The sequence below is a fragment of the Phalaenopsis equestris genome, unplaced genomic scaffold (assembly GCF_001263595.1).
Source record: "Phalaenopsis equestris unplaced genomic scaffold, ASM126359v1 Scaffold233061, whole genome shotgun sequence".
In the NCBI taxonomy this organism is placed as follows: Eukaryota; Viridiplantae; Streptophyta; class Magnoliopsida; order Asparagales; family Orchidaceae; genus Phalaenopsis; species Phalaenopsis equestris.
This window is the reverse complement of record NW_018251015.1, coordinates 16,428-30,746: the sequence shown is the minus strand read 5'-3', so window position 1 is coordinate 30,746 and position 14,319 is coordinate 16,428. Positions and strand designations below refer to the sequence as shown.

Here is a 14,319-nt window from a genome sequence, read left to right as displayed (position 1 = left end):
AAGAATTTACTTGGAAGTTCTCACGTTTTTTCTATTCAAAAGAACGGCATCGGAGTATCGGACCAACTTCGGCCGAGCGCAAAATAACAGATATAATGATTAAAAAAAAAAACATAATTACATACAGATCACCCAAAATATTGATATTTACAAATTTAACACCCAATTAGCGGAGGGCCAATTTAGGGTTAAAAAATATAGGCCTCTAAATTTGAACTCTGCAACATTCCTCACAAATTATGAGACAGAAGCTTTCCAAAGAGCGGGCTGAAGGGGATTTTGAAAGCCTTAACGAGGTACTCCAGCTTCTCAACCACTCTTCCCCATTCCACCGGCTCTCCCCCTCCGTTGCCGTACAACTACTGGCGATCTTCATCCTACAGGTGACACCCCCTGGCACCGCAAAAGAGAGTGCGGCTATGCTTTGAAGCAACAGTGGGTGATGGCTATGGCATCGAACGAGCCCACGCGCTCGAAGATGGCGCAGCTTCGAATGGCCTGCGAGCAGGAAATACGAGCCTGCCGAGAGAGATATGGACTTCTGGCGACCTCCATTCGGGAGTCGATCAAGTCCATAAAGGCATTAGTTGAAAATGCCCAAATAAATCGAGGTCAGATTTTGCTATTCTAGGGTTTCTCGGCAACGGGAAACCCAATTTGTTCTAGTCGTGCTGTTTCTAGGGAATATTATAACGTGTTTCATTGCTTTTTCTCTACCCATGTAGTTGAATGCCTATAAAAGACATGATAATTTCAAAATGATTTGCTTTTAGATGCTAGTTATAGTTCTTAGCTTTTAGCTGTTCTTAAATTTATGGAAGATAACATTAGTAGATGAACTCTCTTTACAAGAATAAGTATTAATAAATGCATCCCTATATAGCAAGGGTAAGTTTATATCTTAAACAACAAATAATAGAGATCACAAATAATCTAAAATTTTGTTCATGATGTTGATAGTTCTTGCTCCAATGTGCGGTGTTTCACAAACCACCATATTCAAATGGATCTGAATTAGGCATGCATTCAATACATCAAACGCTAAACTTTATATAATCATAATAATTAATCAAGCATATTGTTGTAATAAATGATTATAATAGTTGGCCTAATTTTTACCTCATAACTAACCCCATTAGCCATGCATTATTATTGTTTTCTTTGTTAATATTTTTCTTATAATAAACTTAAAACAAACATTATTACTACAAATTGGTCAAACCTTCATTAGCAACGCAATTCAATATCCCTTCTTTTAAATTAATGTTTTAGTTAAGGGTCAAAATTCAAAATAGTCCCTTGATTGTTCGAATGTGGTCAATTTAATCCTAGAGTACTACATTTCTCTAATTTAGTCCATTGACCTTTCAAAATTGATCCACACTGATCATTTGTGTACTTAGTTGAGGTCAATTTTATATAATTGAGAGACTACAATGGGGATAAATTTTTATCATAATTTTTATATGAGAGCCATTTCGGATTAATTTTGTATATTCAAGAGACTAAATTGGAGAAACTTGATATCTTGAGACACACAGATAGTTAGGGATTATTTTTAGAATATTTTATTTAGTTAAATATTAAGTTTCATAAATTAACCCATCATGTTGTAGTTTATATGTATATACTTATGTGTATATATATATATATATATTAAATTTTAGAATTTTTTAGAGCTTCTACACATGCACAACATTTATCTCACAAATTTAACACTTGGATAGTATCACTTTGAAGAGAAAATCAATCACATAAATAATGCTACGTTAGGATTCAATTAGTTTTGAGTAATCTCATTTCCAATTTAGAGCCTCCTAACACTACCCTATTTCATTTCTATAGAACAATACAATTTAATCAAGCGTTAATAACAATATGAGAAACTAGGATTGAGGTTTACCTTTTAAGCACACAAAGATGAAGGTAGTGGTGGTGTAAAAAGGAGGAGAATAAGAAGTAGACATTGACACTTATATTTTCCCCTTGCTTGGCTTTCTCACCATTGAACTTGTAAAGGTAGGCGTGGTTGCTGATCACCGCTTGCTCATATCTGTATGAAACATGCCGTAGTATTTGACGTAAATCATTGTCTTGAGCCTTGTTATCCAATCTCATCATTACTCATCCTTTCTCACTCACTTGCTCACCCGAGTCTTGCCTTAAGTGCTGATTTGAGAGTTTATATATATAGAAAAAGTGTGGAATGAAATATATGGCCGGGCTTGGTTGGACCGGTGGTCCAAGAGGATTAAATAGGGGTTGTTACTGTCTACATTAACATTGAAGGCATAAGTGTAAAAGAGAAACTACCACATGACTGAACCCATGAATCCTATGTTGTTCGGAGATTAATACTTCTACATCGAGGATCAACCATTTTCATTATATTTTTTTGGGTTATAATTATAAGATATGAAACGCTTTAAGTTGAATGATAAGATAGCTATCAAATTATATAAATTATTACATCGCCTCAACTTCTCTCTAATCACTAGCTTGGTCAACTTACCTGTTTGATTTTGTGCACCATTGATCTTCTCCCATATCGTGGTTACATTATCCAATAATCTATTAATAAAATGATACACTGAATATATTTTGTTCTCACAGGAAAGGAAAATAGTGCGTAGTTTGAGCCTATCATTCTATGATCTAGCATAACACACGTATATATCCACTAATATACAAATTTGTTGTAGTCAATCATGTTGGCAACAATATTTTAGTTTTTCTTATTTTTTCTTATGTCAAAGAACTATTTAAATGATCATTTGCTGTAACTTTTTTAGTTTCTCTTCAAAGTCTTGTCTCTTTAAATATAATTCGACCATGCATTGTTGAGAATTGGACGTTAGTTATGGTCTTATTGGAAAAAAAGGGAGTATTGAAGAAATCTAGGGGTTTATTTGTAAAATCTTGTACCCTATTTAAGCCCATGTTATGAATGTACATATTAGTTTTTTGGGGCAATTATTTCATTATGGTTTTAGAGCCCTAACAACCCTAACCTAACCGTCACTCAGAATCGGGCATACAAAGACCCAAAACTTTCTCTTCCTTCCTCTTCGTTTCCGTCCTCGTGAAGTTGAACGAAGCGAACACAACTAGATTTAACTGGGACGCTAACGGTGGGATCATGATTTGTAGCTTCACGATATAGTCGCGATTCAAGCTACCCAAGGATGTGTTGACGGGATCGCGACGATACAATTACGATTAGAGTTAATTGGGAAGGCAATGATGAGATCGCGACGTACAAACGTGAAGGATCTGTGATATGATCTTTGTGAATATGCTTGGATCCTTGAGATTGAGGATGTCAGGATATGGAGATAGTGCGAGATGTAAAAAATTGAAGCTTTTGGGGAAGATATGTCCCGAAGTTCTTAAGGTCTTGATTAGGCTCATACAAGGAGCTACCGTCTCTACGGGAGCCACTTCCTTAACACATGCTTCGACATAGGTGAAGCTTGATCTCCCTCATATGTATTTGAAGCTTGATGCATCGACTACGTATCTGAGTTCGTCACGTTAGGTCGATGCTGCTCTAATAGAGGAGAGACTAGAGGGATATCTGACCAGGGATGAACTAAATAGTGACAATGCTGATGGAGATAAGTGGAGGACCACAAACTTTTTAATCTATACCTAACAACTCAAATCGATGGTTTCGCCAATTACATCATCAGTAGATGACATTCGAAAGGTGAGGGACATCCGAGCAAAGCTGAAGAGGATTTATGCTGGGATGGAGAAACATACGAGGGTGTTACAGATTTAACGTGAGATAGAAGCAGTGGTACATGGTGAAAGATCGATTCAAGAATACGCCATAGATCTGGAGCTGCTGTGGTAGATCTTGATCACTTCTCACCGATGTCGAGCCGTGGCAATTTGCTTTACACATATGAGGACTATGTAGTTTCTAGCTCATATGGATCTGATCTTTGATTAGAGGAGATCAATTCTTCTAGCTCAACTGACTATCCCTTCAGTGGATGAGAATATTATTGTAATGATACAAGAGGAGAGTTGTGTGAAGCTACACCCTGAGCCGAGTGGATTTTGGGTGTGCGATCCATTTGTATTATAGGTGTCCAAGGGGAGACTCACAAGTGCTACAACTGTAGTGAAGTCGGGCATTTGAGCAAGACCTATTGTAAGCAACTTAAGGGGAAAAAACACAGGTGAATGTGGACAGGGTGGAGGACGTGCTCCTGGCTTTGGTGGTCATAAAGGTGGAAAAGGGGGCTACTAGGCAAGTCTGATGGTAGAAAAGGAGGGAGAGACATGTGATTTTTACCAATGAGGATCATGAGTGTCTGGAGTTGTTGAAGAGAAAACAAAAAGCAACAGGAGATGGGACTAAGGATGCTTCCAACCAGTGTCATTGAAGGGTAACGTTATCACTTATACTCACTCTAACAAATATACTTTTGAAACACATTTTCTTGCCTCTATTTCCACCACAAGATCATCAGAATAGGTAGTAGATTCCGACACGTCTCGACATGTGAAAAGTACTTCCTACACTCCCCTAGCAGTACCAGAGAACATCCAAACTGCTGATGGTGCAACACAATCATTAGTTGGTAAGGGTATTGTGATGATACTAATTATATGACTTTATCCAATGCTTTTCATGCTTCTTTTCCAGTGAACATCTTATCCATTAGTGCCATTATTCTCTAACTAAAATGTGTTTTTCATTTGATGCTCTTAAAATGATTTTTCAAGAGGAAGGGACGGGCCGGACGCCTGAGACTGGAATGTGACATAATGAACTCTGGTACTTGGGCCGGGAGGGGAACCAGAAGGGGATGAATTCAGCTTCGACATCCATGGTAGAGAGTTGTAGAGTCGAGGAATTTGAGAAGAGTGTGGAGGATGTGTTGCTTCTACATCACAGACATATGAAACACGCTTGTTTTAATTTATTAAGTCAGTTGTATCATTCTTTATATGAAAAAGACAAATATACAAAAGCTTGTTTGTAATGCTTGTGGGTTTGACAGGCTTATTAGGAGCTCTTATATCAGCTCTCGGAATAGTTTTAGTATTTTTGACTTGATGCATTCTGATGTTTGGCTCTGCAAGTTCTATGAATGGTTATTGATATTTTGTAATTTTTTTATTGCTTTTCTCGTGTTACTTGGTTATATTTGATGAAAATTAAGGGTGTTGTGTTGCTTGCCTTAAAAACTTTCGTAAGACAATTTAGACTCAATTTGGTGCAGTAGTGAAAGTATTGAGGTCTGATAATAAGAAAGAGTATACTAACAATTGATGAATACTTGTCATCCTAAGAGATACCATATCAAACCTCAAACTACATGTCTATACAGACCAATACGAAATGTAGCAAAATAGAAAAATAAACTCTACTTAGAGGTAGCTCGAAACATGACGATTATAATAAATGTCTCAAAACACTTATGAGATTAAACAATTTTGATGGTTGCTTAATTGATCAACAGGATGTTCTGAAGGGTGTTGGATTTGAAGTCTCATTGTCAGACGTTGAGATAATAGCAAGATCTTCTCATTGAAGTTTAGATGCGTATGTTTTTTGAAAGATAACATACCATCAATAGGGAAGGTTGGATTCTAGAGCTATGAAATGCGTGTTCATAGTTTATTCTTCTACTTAGAAGGCGTATGACTGTTGGAGCCCGAGAGAGAAGATAACATTTGTGAGCATGAATATGCCATTTAGAGAATTTGAACTATATTGCACTGTGGAGGTGACCTCACCCTTCTGTGTCTCATCAGATATTGGAGATATGAGGCAAGATGGGTGAGTATCAATGGTGAGAGAGTGGTACACGTGGGAGCAAAGTTTTATCCTATGATGTGGGATGCATTAGTCGATGAACCGAAAAATGAGGATAGTAAATGTAGAGGTGGTGAGATTCAAGGCTAAAGATGAACTAAGGGTGTATACACGGAAAAAGAAGCAAAATGAGGGAGTCATGCTGACAGTGTCACTTATGCCAGCTAGTCTCTTGTTCCGGTATTCCCCAACTCTTGAGCACCTGCACCATCCACCTCTGACTCAGAACTCCCAGGTGATACGATTCCTCCTTCATCTTCTAACCCCTCAACTTTAAGGAGAACCTCTCGCAACAATGTAGGATATTCTTCTGATAGTTTAAGGTGGCAACATGACATTGCTAATTTTGTTTTATATTCTAACATATCACCTTTACATGGGGCATGCATTGCTTCTTTGGACACTGTCTCTATACTCAAGTGTTATCAAATTGTTAATGAGGACTCAAGTGAAAAGTGGCTATGCACGAAGATCTTAGGGCTCTTGCTAAAGAATGAACATGTGAAATAGTGCCACTACCAGCAGAGAAAAAGATAGTTGAGCGCAAGTGGATCTTCATAGTGAAATAAACTCCATAAAGAAAGTTGGAGCTGTACAAACTATGATTGGTGTTGCAATGTTGCAATCAGACATATGACATTAACTGTAATAAAATCCTTACGCTGGTAGCAAAGATGAGCACAGTGAGGATACCGATTTTTCTGACAGTGAATGGTGGGTAGAGGCTACACTGACTTGATGTGAGAGTGTATTTATTCACGGTGAGTTACTAGAGGAGGTATATATTCGGATACCACCAAGATTCGGTACAATCGAAGAGTGGGTGTAGGCTCAAGAACTCACTATATAGCCTGAAACAGTCTTCTCGAGTCTGGTTTGATAGTTTAGAAAGGCCATGGCGGGCATGTGATATCAACAGATAAATGCAGACTATATTGTATTTTTTTGACAACATGAATGTTAAACTACCATACTTGTTGTGTACTTATTTTGTATGTTGATGACATAATTGTCACCTATGATGATGAGGCAGAGGTTGCCAAACTAAAGGTAAGATTGGGCAATGAATTTGAGGTGAATGATCTTAAACGACTCAGATAATTTCGTGGGTTTGAAGTGACCGTGGACTTGAGGGGACGATCTTGTCCCAGAGAAAGTATGTATAATATCTCTTCACGGAAGCAAACATGCTGGGTGCAAACTTACAACCTCTCAAATTGATTAGAAGACCAATCTGAGTGCAAGGCAGGAGAATCGATTGATTGTGAGGTGTACAAGTGATTAGTGGACCGTCTGACCTATCCGTGTTGCACTCGACCCAACATCTGCTTTGCCGTGAGTGTGGTGAGCCGCTACATGCATGATCAAGTAAAGGTCATATGGATGCATTATATCATATTCTTAGATATCCGAAAAGAGCATCAGGGAAGGGGTTGTTTTTCCAGAAGAATGGACATGTAGACATTGAGGGTTTTTGTGACACTGATTGGGGAAGTTGTGCAGACGACAGATGATCCACCTCAGGATACTATATGTTTGTGCGGGGCAACTTGTTCTCGTGGAAGAACGAGAAACATTCTTTTGTAGCGAGGTCAATAGCAAAGGCAGATTACAAGGCCATGGCCTTAGAAGTTGCCGATATGATGTGGCTGAGAGCTTTGTTGGTTGAGTTCAAGGTGGACCAAGGAACTCAAATGAAGCTTTGGTGGTACAACAAGTCAACAATTAACATTGTCAACAACTTGATGCAACACGATAGATCCAAACATATGGAGATCAATGGATTTTTCATCAAGGAAAAGCTAAATAATAGGCTACTGGAGCTAAGTCATGTAGCTACTGGAGAGCAAATGACTGACTGCCTCAATAAAGGAATTAGTTCATTAGATTTGTCTAGGTTGTGTGACTAGATGGGCTTAGTGGATATCTTTTGCCCAACTTTAGGGGGTGTGCTGAGAATTGGCCCTTATTTAGGATCCTATTGGAAAAAAAGGGAATATTGAAGAAGTCTATTGATTTACTTGTAAAACCTTGTACTACCCTATTTAAGCCCATGTAATGAATGTACAAATTTGTTTTTGGAGCAGTTATTTCATTAGGCATATCTCATGTTTTAGCTTTAGTAAATGCCCATGATGCATGCGTTTGTTATAATAAATGTGTAATTTTAGCCTATGGAGCAATGATCAGCTGTTTAGCACAATCACACGGACGGTTATGTTGATCCTGAAATTGTGGTCAAAGTCATCGAATAGCCTTTCTTTACATATTCTTCCTTATGATTACAGTATTTTGAATTTTACGGCGTAATATCATGTTAAATGCCATATTAAATTGCCATAATATTCTCTTATTTTTATGAGAATATTATGGCACACAAACCAGACTCTCAACATTGTATTTTAATTAATTTTTTTATTTATCCTCACTCATGTCGTTTTTTTATTCTTTTGTTTGACCATGTCTTGTTCCAACACTGCAGGAAATCTTGCTAAGCTCAAAGATCACTTAAAGGAATTGGAAGACAGTTTTCGTTATGCTCTAAAAGGTATTCTCATGTCAGAAAACTTTTTATTTGTAAATATATATCTTTTAAGTTATCTAAACTAGAGAACTAATTTTCAAGACCCTTAGTAAGTTCTTAAGTTGTCTTTTATTGCTTACGTACCAATAAATTTAGGACATTACGAACTCTTTACAATAATAAACGGATGTAAACATGCTGCACATTATTATTACATAAATATGCAAATATATTTAAAATGATAATTGCTATTTTAACTATTGATTAATATTTTATGCTAGTATTTAAAATAATAATTATTATCAAATATCGACATACATTATATGGTTGCAAAAATATATACTAGTACCCAGAAATATGCACCTCAGTCATGCAGTCTCACATGTACACATGGGAAAGACATACATCTATACAAACATTTATTTGTATGCAGATATAAATACTCGAGAAGAGATACATACACACATACATCCATAAAGTAGATTTTATGTCACAAAAGATTAATTTCAACATTTGACTCCAAACAAATTGATTTTGATTTTTTGTCCGTCAAAACCTTGACCAATAATTGAGCAGCTTTTGAACATAATTAGTCATGGCTTTTATTATATTTTGCCTTCCAAACCATCAACTTATCATTCTCCTAAAAGGAAGGTTTATTAGATACTATCATTTTTTGGCTATTTAACTAACTAATTATCAGGTTTGGGCCAGATCATTTTGGTAATTTTGTTTTCGGTTTTAGTAAGTATTTTATGGGCTAAAGGGTGGTCACCTCTAACTACGCAACAGACAATTTTAGTTAATCTGCAATTTTTTATTGTATTTTCTTTTTTGATTTTATATTTCCCTAGATCTTGTGAAGTGTTAAACAATGTTGTTATGAAGTCTTGTTTAGCCTTCAATAATTCTGGCTGCTCCCAGAAATGCATAATATTTTTTGCTGTAACGGAGCATGTTGTAACTATTCTTTGATAACATTCGTTTTATATGCCATATATCCTCTTCAGCGGGATTGCTACCTAGAAGATCATAAATTTCTTTTTTTTTTCCGAAGTATTTGTAGCACTTTTGTGCGTGGTTTTTAGTTCTCTTTGACTTGGTCACAAGTAATTATGGCCTTTTTATTTATCTATCTTTGTAGTAAATGCCTCCAAAGATGCCAAACATACATCCATTTCTGAAGCTATCTCTGCCATGGTAGTAAGAATTGAGCATCTGAAGAAAACAGTTGATGATCAGAGGGCAAAGAAGGATGAGTATGAAGCAGTGCTATCACGGCAGTTACTTGGTAAATGTTACTGCCTAACCTTTTGTTTTTGTCATCATTCTTAAATTTAATCACAATTTGTTATGCTGGTTGGCTTCATTTGCTTGGGATAAAGTTAGCCTTAACTCTAATATGTTTTTCAATTAAGTTAATGGTTATTGTTCATTTTGGGTTGAGTTATCAAAACCAACTTCTAATGAAATAAGTTATATATTGCACAAGGCAAATAAGTTAGGGGTGTAAAAAATTAACCCGATAGACCAACTCGACGTGATTTTGACTCAAAAAGTCCATGTTTGAGTTGACCCGAATAATTTTGGGTTGGGTTCAAATTAAGAATCCCAATCCTTTTTCAAGTCGGGTTCAGGTTGACCTGTCAAACTTGAAATTGAATCAAAATTGGCTTGCTAACCCGGAATCGACCCATCAATCCGAAATTGACTTAAAATCAATTCACCGACTAGGACTGCAAATGAACCAAGCAAAGTTAAGTGGGGCCGTGTTCAAGTTTGATCTTGTCTATAAAATTTGAGCTCAAGTCGAGCTCGAGCTCAAATCTCAGGCTCTTGGGGTTGTGTTCAAGCTTGAGCTTGTTTATAATATTCGAGGTTGAGCCGTGTTCGAGCTCTAATCAAGTTTTGTGTTTATGTTCAAGCTAGTTCTTGTTTGAGTTTGTTTCTTGTTCGTTTCATATGTTAATTGTGTCATTATCGAGCTGATTTATGAGTAAGTTATCGAGCTACTTAATTTCTATCTAAATAACTTTTGTTGAGCCATTTAAAATTATTGTCATTGTGTTATTTAGTTTCTAACTAAATAAGATTTATTGAATAAATTAATGAATAGTGTGGTTGAGTTATTTATTTTCTAATCAAACGAGCTTATAAATGAGTTACTTGTTGAACTTACAAAAATAAATGAGCTTTTAAATAATCTATTAAATGAACAACTAAAATAAACATATAAATGCATAAAATACATGAGCTGCTAAGCAAATAAATATTTATCTTAGTTTATGTACTATAAATTAAAATATAATTTATCTTAATATAAATTAATTTAAAATTATGCTTTTTATGAGCTTATTCATAAGCTTAAATTAAACTTTAACCGATTTTATTCATAAGCATTAAATCAATCTCATATATGAAATTTGAATAAAACTTTTATTGAGTTTCTTGACGAGCTTATTTGCGAGCTTTAAATGGTATTATTTGCAAACATAAATAAATCGTATAAGGAGTTGTCAAGCTTGTCATTTAACAATCGAACATTTATAAAATTGCTCAAACTTATTCAATTAGTTAACCAAACAAATACGAACAAGCTCTTTTCGAGCCGTTACAAATAGCTTGCTAAACGCTCGGTTAATTTGCAGCTCCACTGCTGACCCAAAATTGAATCAAAATCAACCAACAAACACAAGGACCGGAGATTAACTCAAAATCGATCCAATTTTGACCCGAATACGACTTATGTTAATCAGGTCATATGAGTCATGTTTGGGTCAGCGGGTTGAGTTCAGATTGAAAATTTTGACCAGTTTGATATTTGGATTTGGTTCAGATAGAACAATTTTGGGTTGGGTTAATTTTGTGTCAGCTCCAGACTAGCATATATATACTATGATGCATATCTTTGATAATTAGTTAATGCCGCATTCTTTACATGACTGATAATCCATGACATTGGCATTGGCACATAAAGAACCTGTTGTTGACATCTCACGGTAGTTAAATACATTCAATTGAAATAAAAAAGTTGTACTCTAAAGTATAACCAATGATAGGGAGTTTTTTCAGTACTCAATTGAAATAAAAAAGTTGTACTCTAAAGTATAACCAAATGATAGGGAGCTTTTTCAGTACTAGTGTAAAGTATTGTGATTTGCATGAGAGAATCACCAAGTAAAATCCAGTTCTTTTGACTCACTTAAATTTTTACTTGTAGAATTTTTAGTAGTTTGTAAGAGAATCTCATATATGAATTCAAACAAGGATTGCAAAGCTTAAGCCATATTTAGAATCAGTGTTTGTTCTATGCTTTGTGAAACAAGAAAAAAACAAGAAAATGTTTTTGTTCTATTTCAAAATAGACAGGCTTGCTAAAGAAGTAATTGCTATTGAAAAAAATTTTCTATCCATTAACCACTTGGGTTTATATAAGGCCTTACAACGTTTTACAAATAAATCTCTAGACTTCTTTTATATGTTTTGTTTATAATTAAGGCTCTAAGCTAGATATAAATGTCAACATTCCCCCTCAAGATGGGCAAAAGATATCCACACAACCCATCTTAAGCCCATCTTTTCTCATAACTTGTCTAAGTCATTTTGTGAGACAGTTAGCCACTTGCTTGACATTGCTCCAGTAGTTTGTTATTTAGCTTTTCCTTGATGAAGAACCTATCAATCTCCACATGTTTGGTTCTATTGTGTTGACCGGGTTGTTGGCAATGCTGATTGGTAACTTGTTGTTCCACCGCAACTTCATTTGAGCTCCTTGGTCCACCTTGAGCTCTTCCAATAAGGTTCTCAAACACATCATCTTGGCAAGTCCTAAGGCTATGACCCTATATTTTGCCTTTGCTGTTGACCTCGCTACAACCAACAGTTTCTTACTCTTCCAAAAGACCAAGTTGCCTCTTACAAACATGCAATATTCATATGTGGACATTCTTTCATCAACACAACTCACCCAGTTGATCACAATAGCCCTCAATGCCTACTGTCCATTTTTCCTGAAGATCAATCATTTCCCTGACGCACTTTTCAGATACCTCAGAATCTAATACACAACATTCATGTAGCCCTTCCTCGGATCATGCATGTAGCGACTCACCATACTTATTGCAAATAATATGTCGGGACGAGTTTGACTTAGATAGATGAGAAGACCTACCAAACTTGGTACCTCTCACGATCAACTGACTCTCTTGCTTCTGCATTTAACTTTCGTCCAATTGGTCAAACTGCAGGTTTGCATCCCAATGTGCCTATCTCTATGAGCAAGTTTAGCACATATTTTTTCTGAGATAGGACAATTTCCTCTGCTCCACAAGTCACCTCATTCCCAAGAAAGTATCTAAGTTATCTCATGTCCTTGTTGAATCTCGTCTTTAGCAGCGCAATCTCTCCCTCATCATCGCAAGTGACTATCAGATCATCCACAAACACAATAATTATAGTAGTGTGACCACCATTTCGTTGAACAAACACTGTGTGGCCGACATTGCTCTTCTGAGCTTGTCAAACCATGCTCAAGGAGATTGTTTCAAGAAGTACAGTGCTTCCACAATCTACATATCTTGTCCTTTGTTTGGTTTGTATCGAATCCTTTGGGTATCTCGATGTACACTTTCTTCAGTAGATCCCCATGAAGAAACTCATTATTCACATCCAGTTGGTGTAACCTCTATCCACGATTCATAACCAAAGAGATGAGAGTCCGAATGTGCTCATCTTCACCACTGATGCAAATTTCTCATCATAGTTGATGTCATACCTCTGAATGTACCCTTTCGCCACTAATCGTGCTTTGTAGTGATCAATTTTTTTTCTGAGGTTTGTTTCATTTTGGAGACCCATTTGCATCCGATTGCCTTTTTTCCTGTTGGTAGTAACTCGAGCTCTCACATCTTATTTTTCGAGTGCGCACCAAGTTTCTTCAGCATGACAACCATCCACTTTGGATCCTCCTTAGCTATCTACCAACACTTGGGTATATAGACAATGTCGAAGATGAATGAATGCTATGTATACAGGTGATATGTTAGAGTATTAAGATAAACTGAACAATGTCATATGAGAAATCAAAACAATCAGGAGAATAACAATAAAGAGAATGACCTGGATTGTTGCGAGAGGTCCTCCCTCAAGTCATAAGAGTGGGAGGAAAAAAGAGAGGAATCATATCACTCGTGTAAATTTGATTTTGAGGTGGTTGGAATAGGTGTATCAGGAGTGAGGTAGATGGGACAAGGGATTTGATAGCACGAATGGTACGACGGACGTCGTTTCCTCCTTGTATACAATTTAAGCTACCATTGAGTTTAAAACTCACCAAATTCTGGCTCATTTTCCTCATTATTCGGCCCTTCCTCAGCTTCATTTTTCTCATTTTCTGGTTATTCCTCAGCAGATTCTTCCCACACAACGTGGCAAGACATCGTTCTCACATATATTAATCTCTTACCATCACTATTCTCCCTTTCTCGCCTGACAAGTCACAAAGGGTGAGGTCACTTCTAAGGAATAATACTATTTGAATTCTCTAAACCTCATATCCGTACTCACAAACATTTTCATCTCTATTGAGCTCTAACAAATATAATGAACCATAAAAAACACACTTCATAACTCTGGGATCCCACAAAGACACACTTCATAACTCTGGGATCCAACTTCTCTTGATGGTCTATGGTCCTTCACAAAACATACACAACCAAATACTTTCAATGGAAGGATTCTGCGCTTATCTCCTTTCAGCAACTAACAAGGAGGTTGTGACTCCAACACCTTTGAGGGCATTTTGCTGATCAACTGAGCAGTTGACAAAACTGCTTGACCCTACTTGGTGTAAACGAGCCAAACGCGAGCGGACCCAGACTCAACTCGTGTTCGACTCGTTTCTATTTCGAGCTCAAAAAGTGTGTTCGTGTTCGACTCGTTTGCTTAGCGAGCCGAACAC

The 14,319-nt window shown here is 36.5% G+C and overlaps 1 protein-coding gene across 2 annotated transcripts; it reads left to right on the top strand.

Moving 5' to 3' along the window:
- Positions 1–225: 225 nt before the first annotated feature.
- Positions 226–9,651, top strand: LOC110038549 (the record flags this gene model as incomplete). 2 transcript variants are annotated; one of them, XM_020743421.1, is given in 4 exon segments in its annotated part: positions 226–296; positions 384–611; positions 8,319–8,384; positions 9,505–9,651. In XM_020743421.1, coding segments are annotated over 3 exon segments (382 nt in total), but the record flags the coding sequence as incomplete, so codon positions are not given.
- Between the last annotated feature and the right edge of the window lie 4,668 nt (positions 9,652–14,319).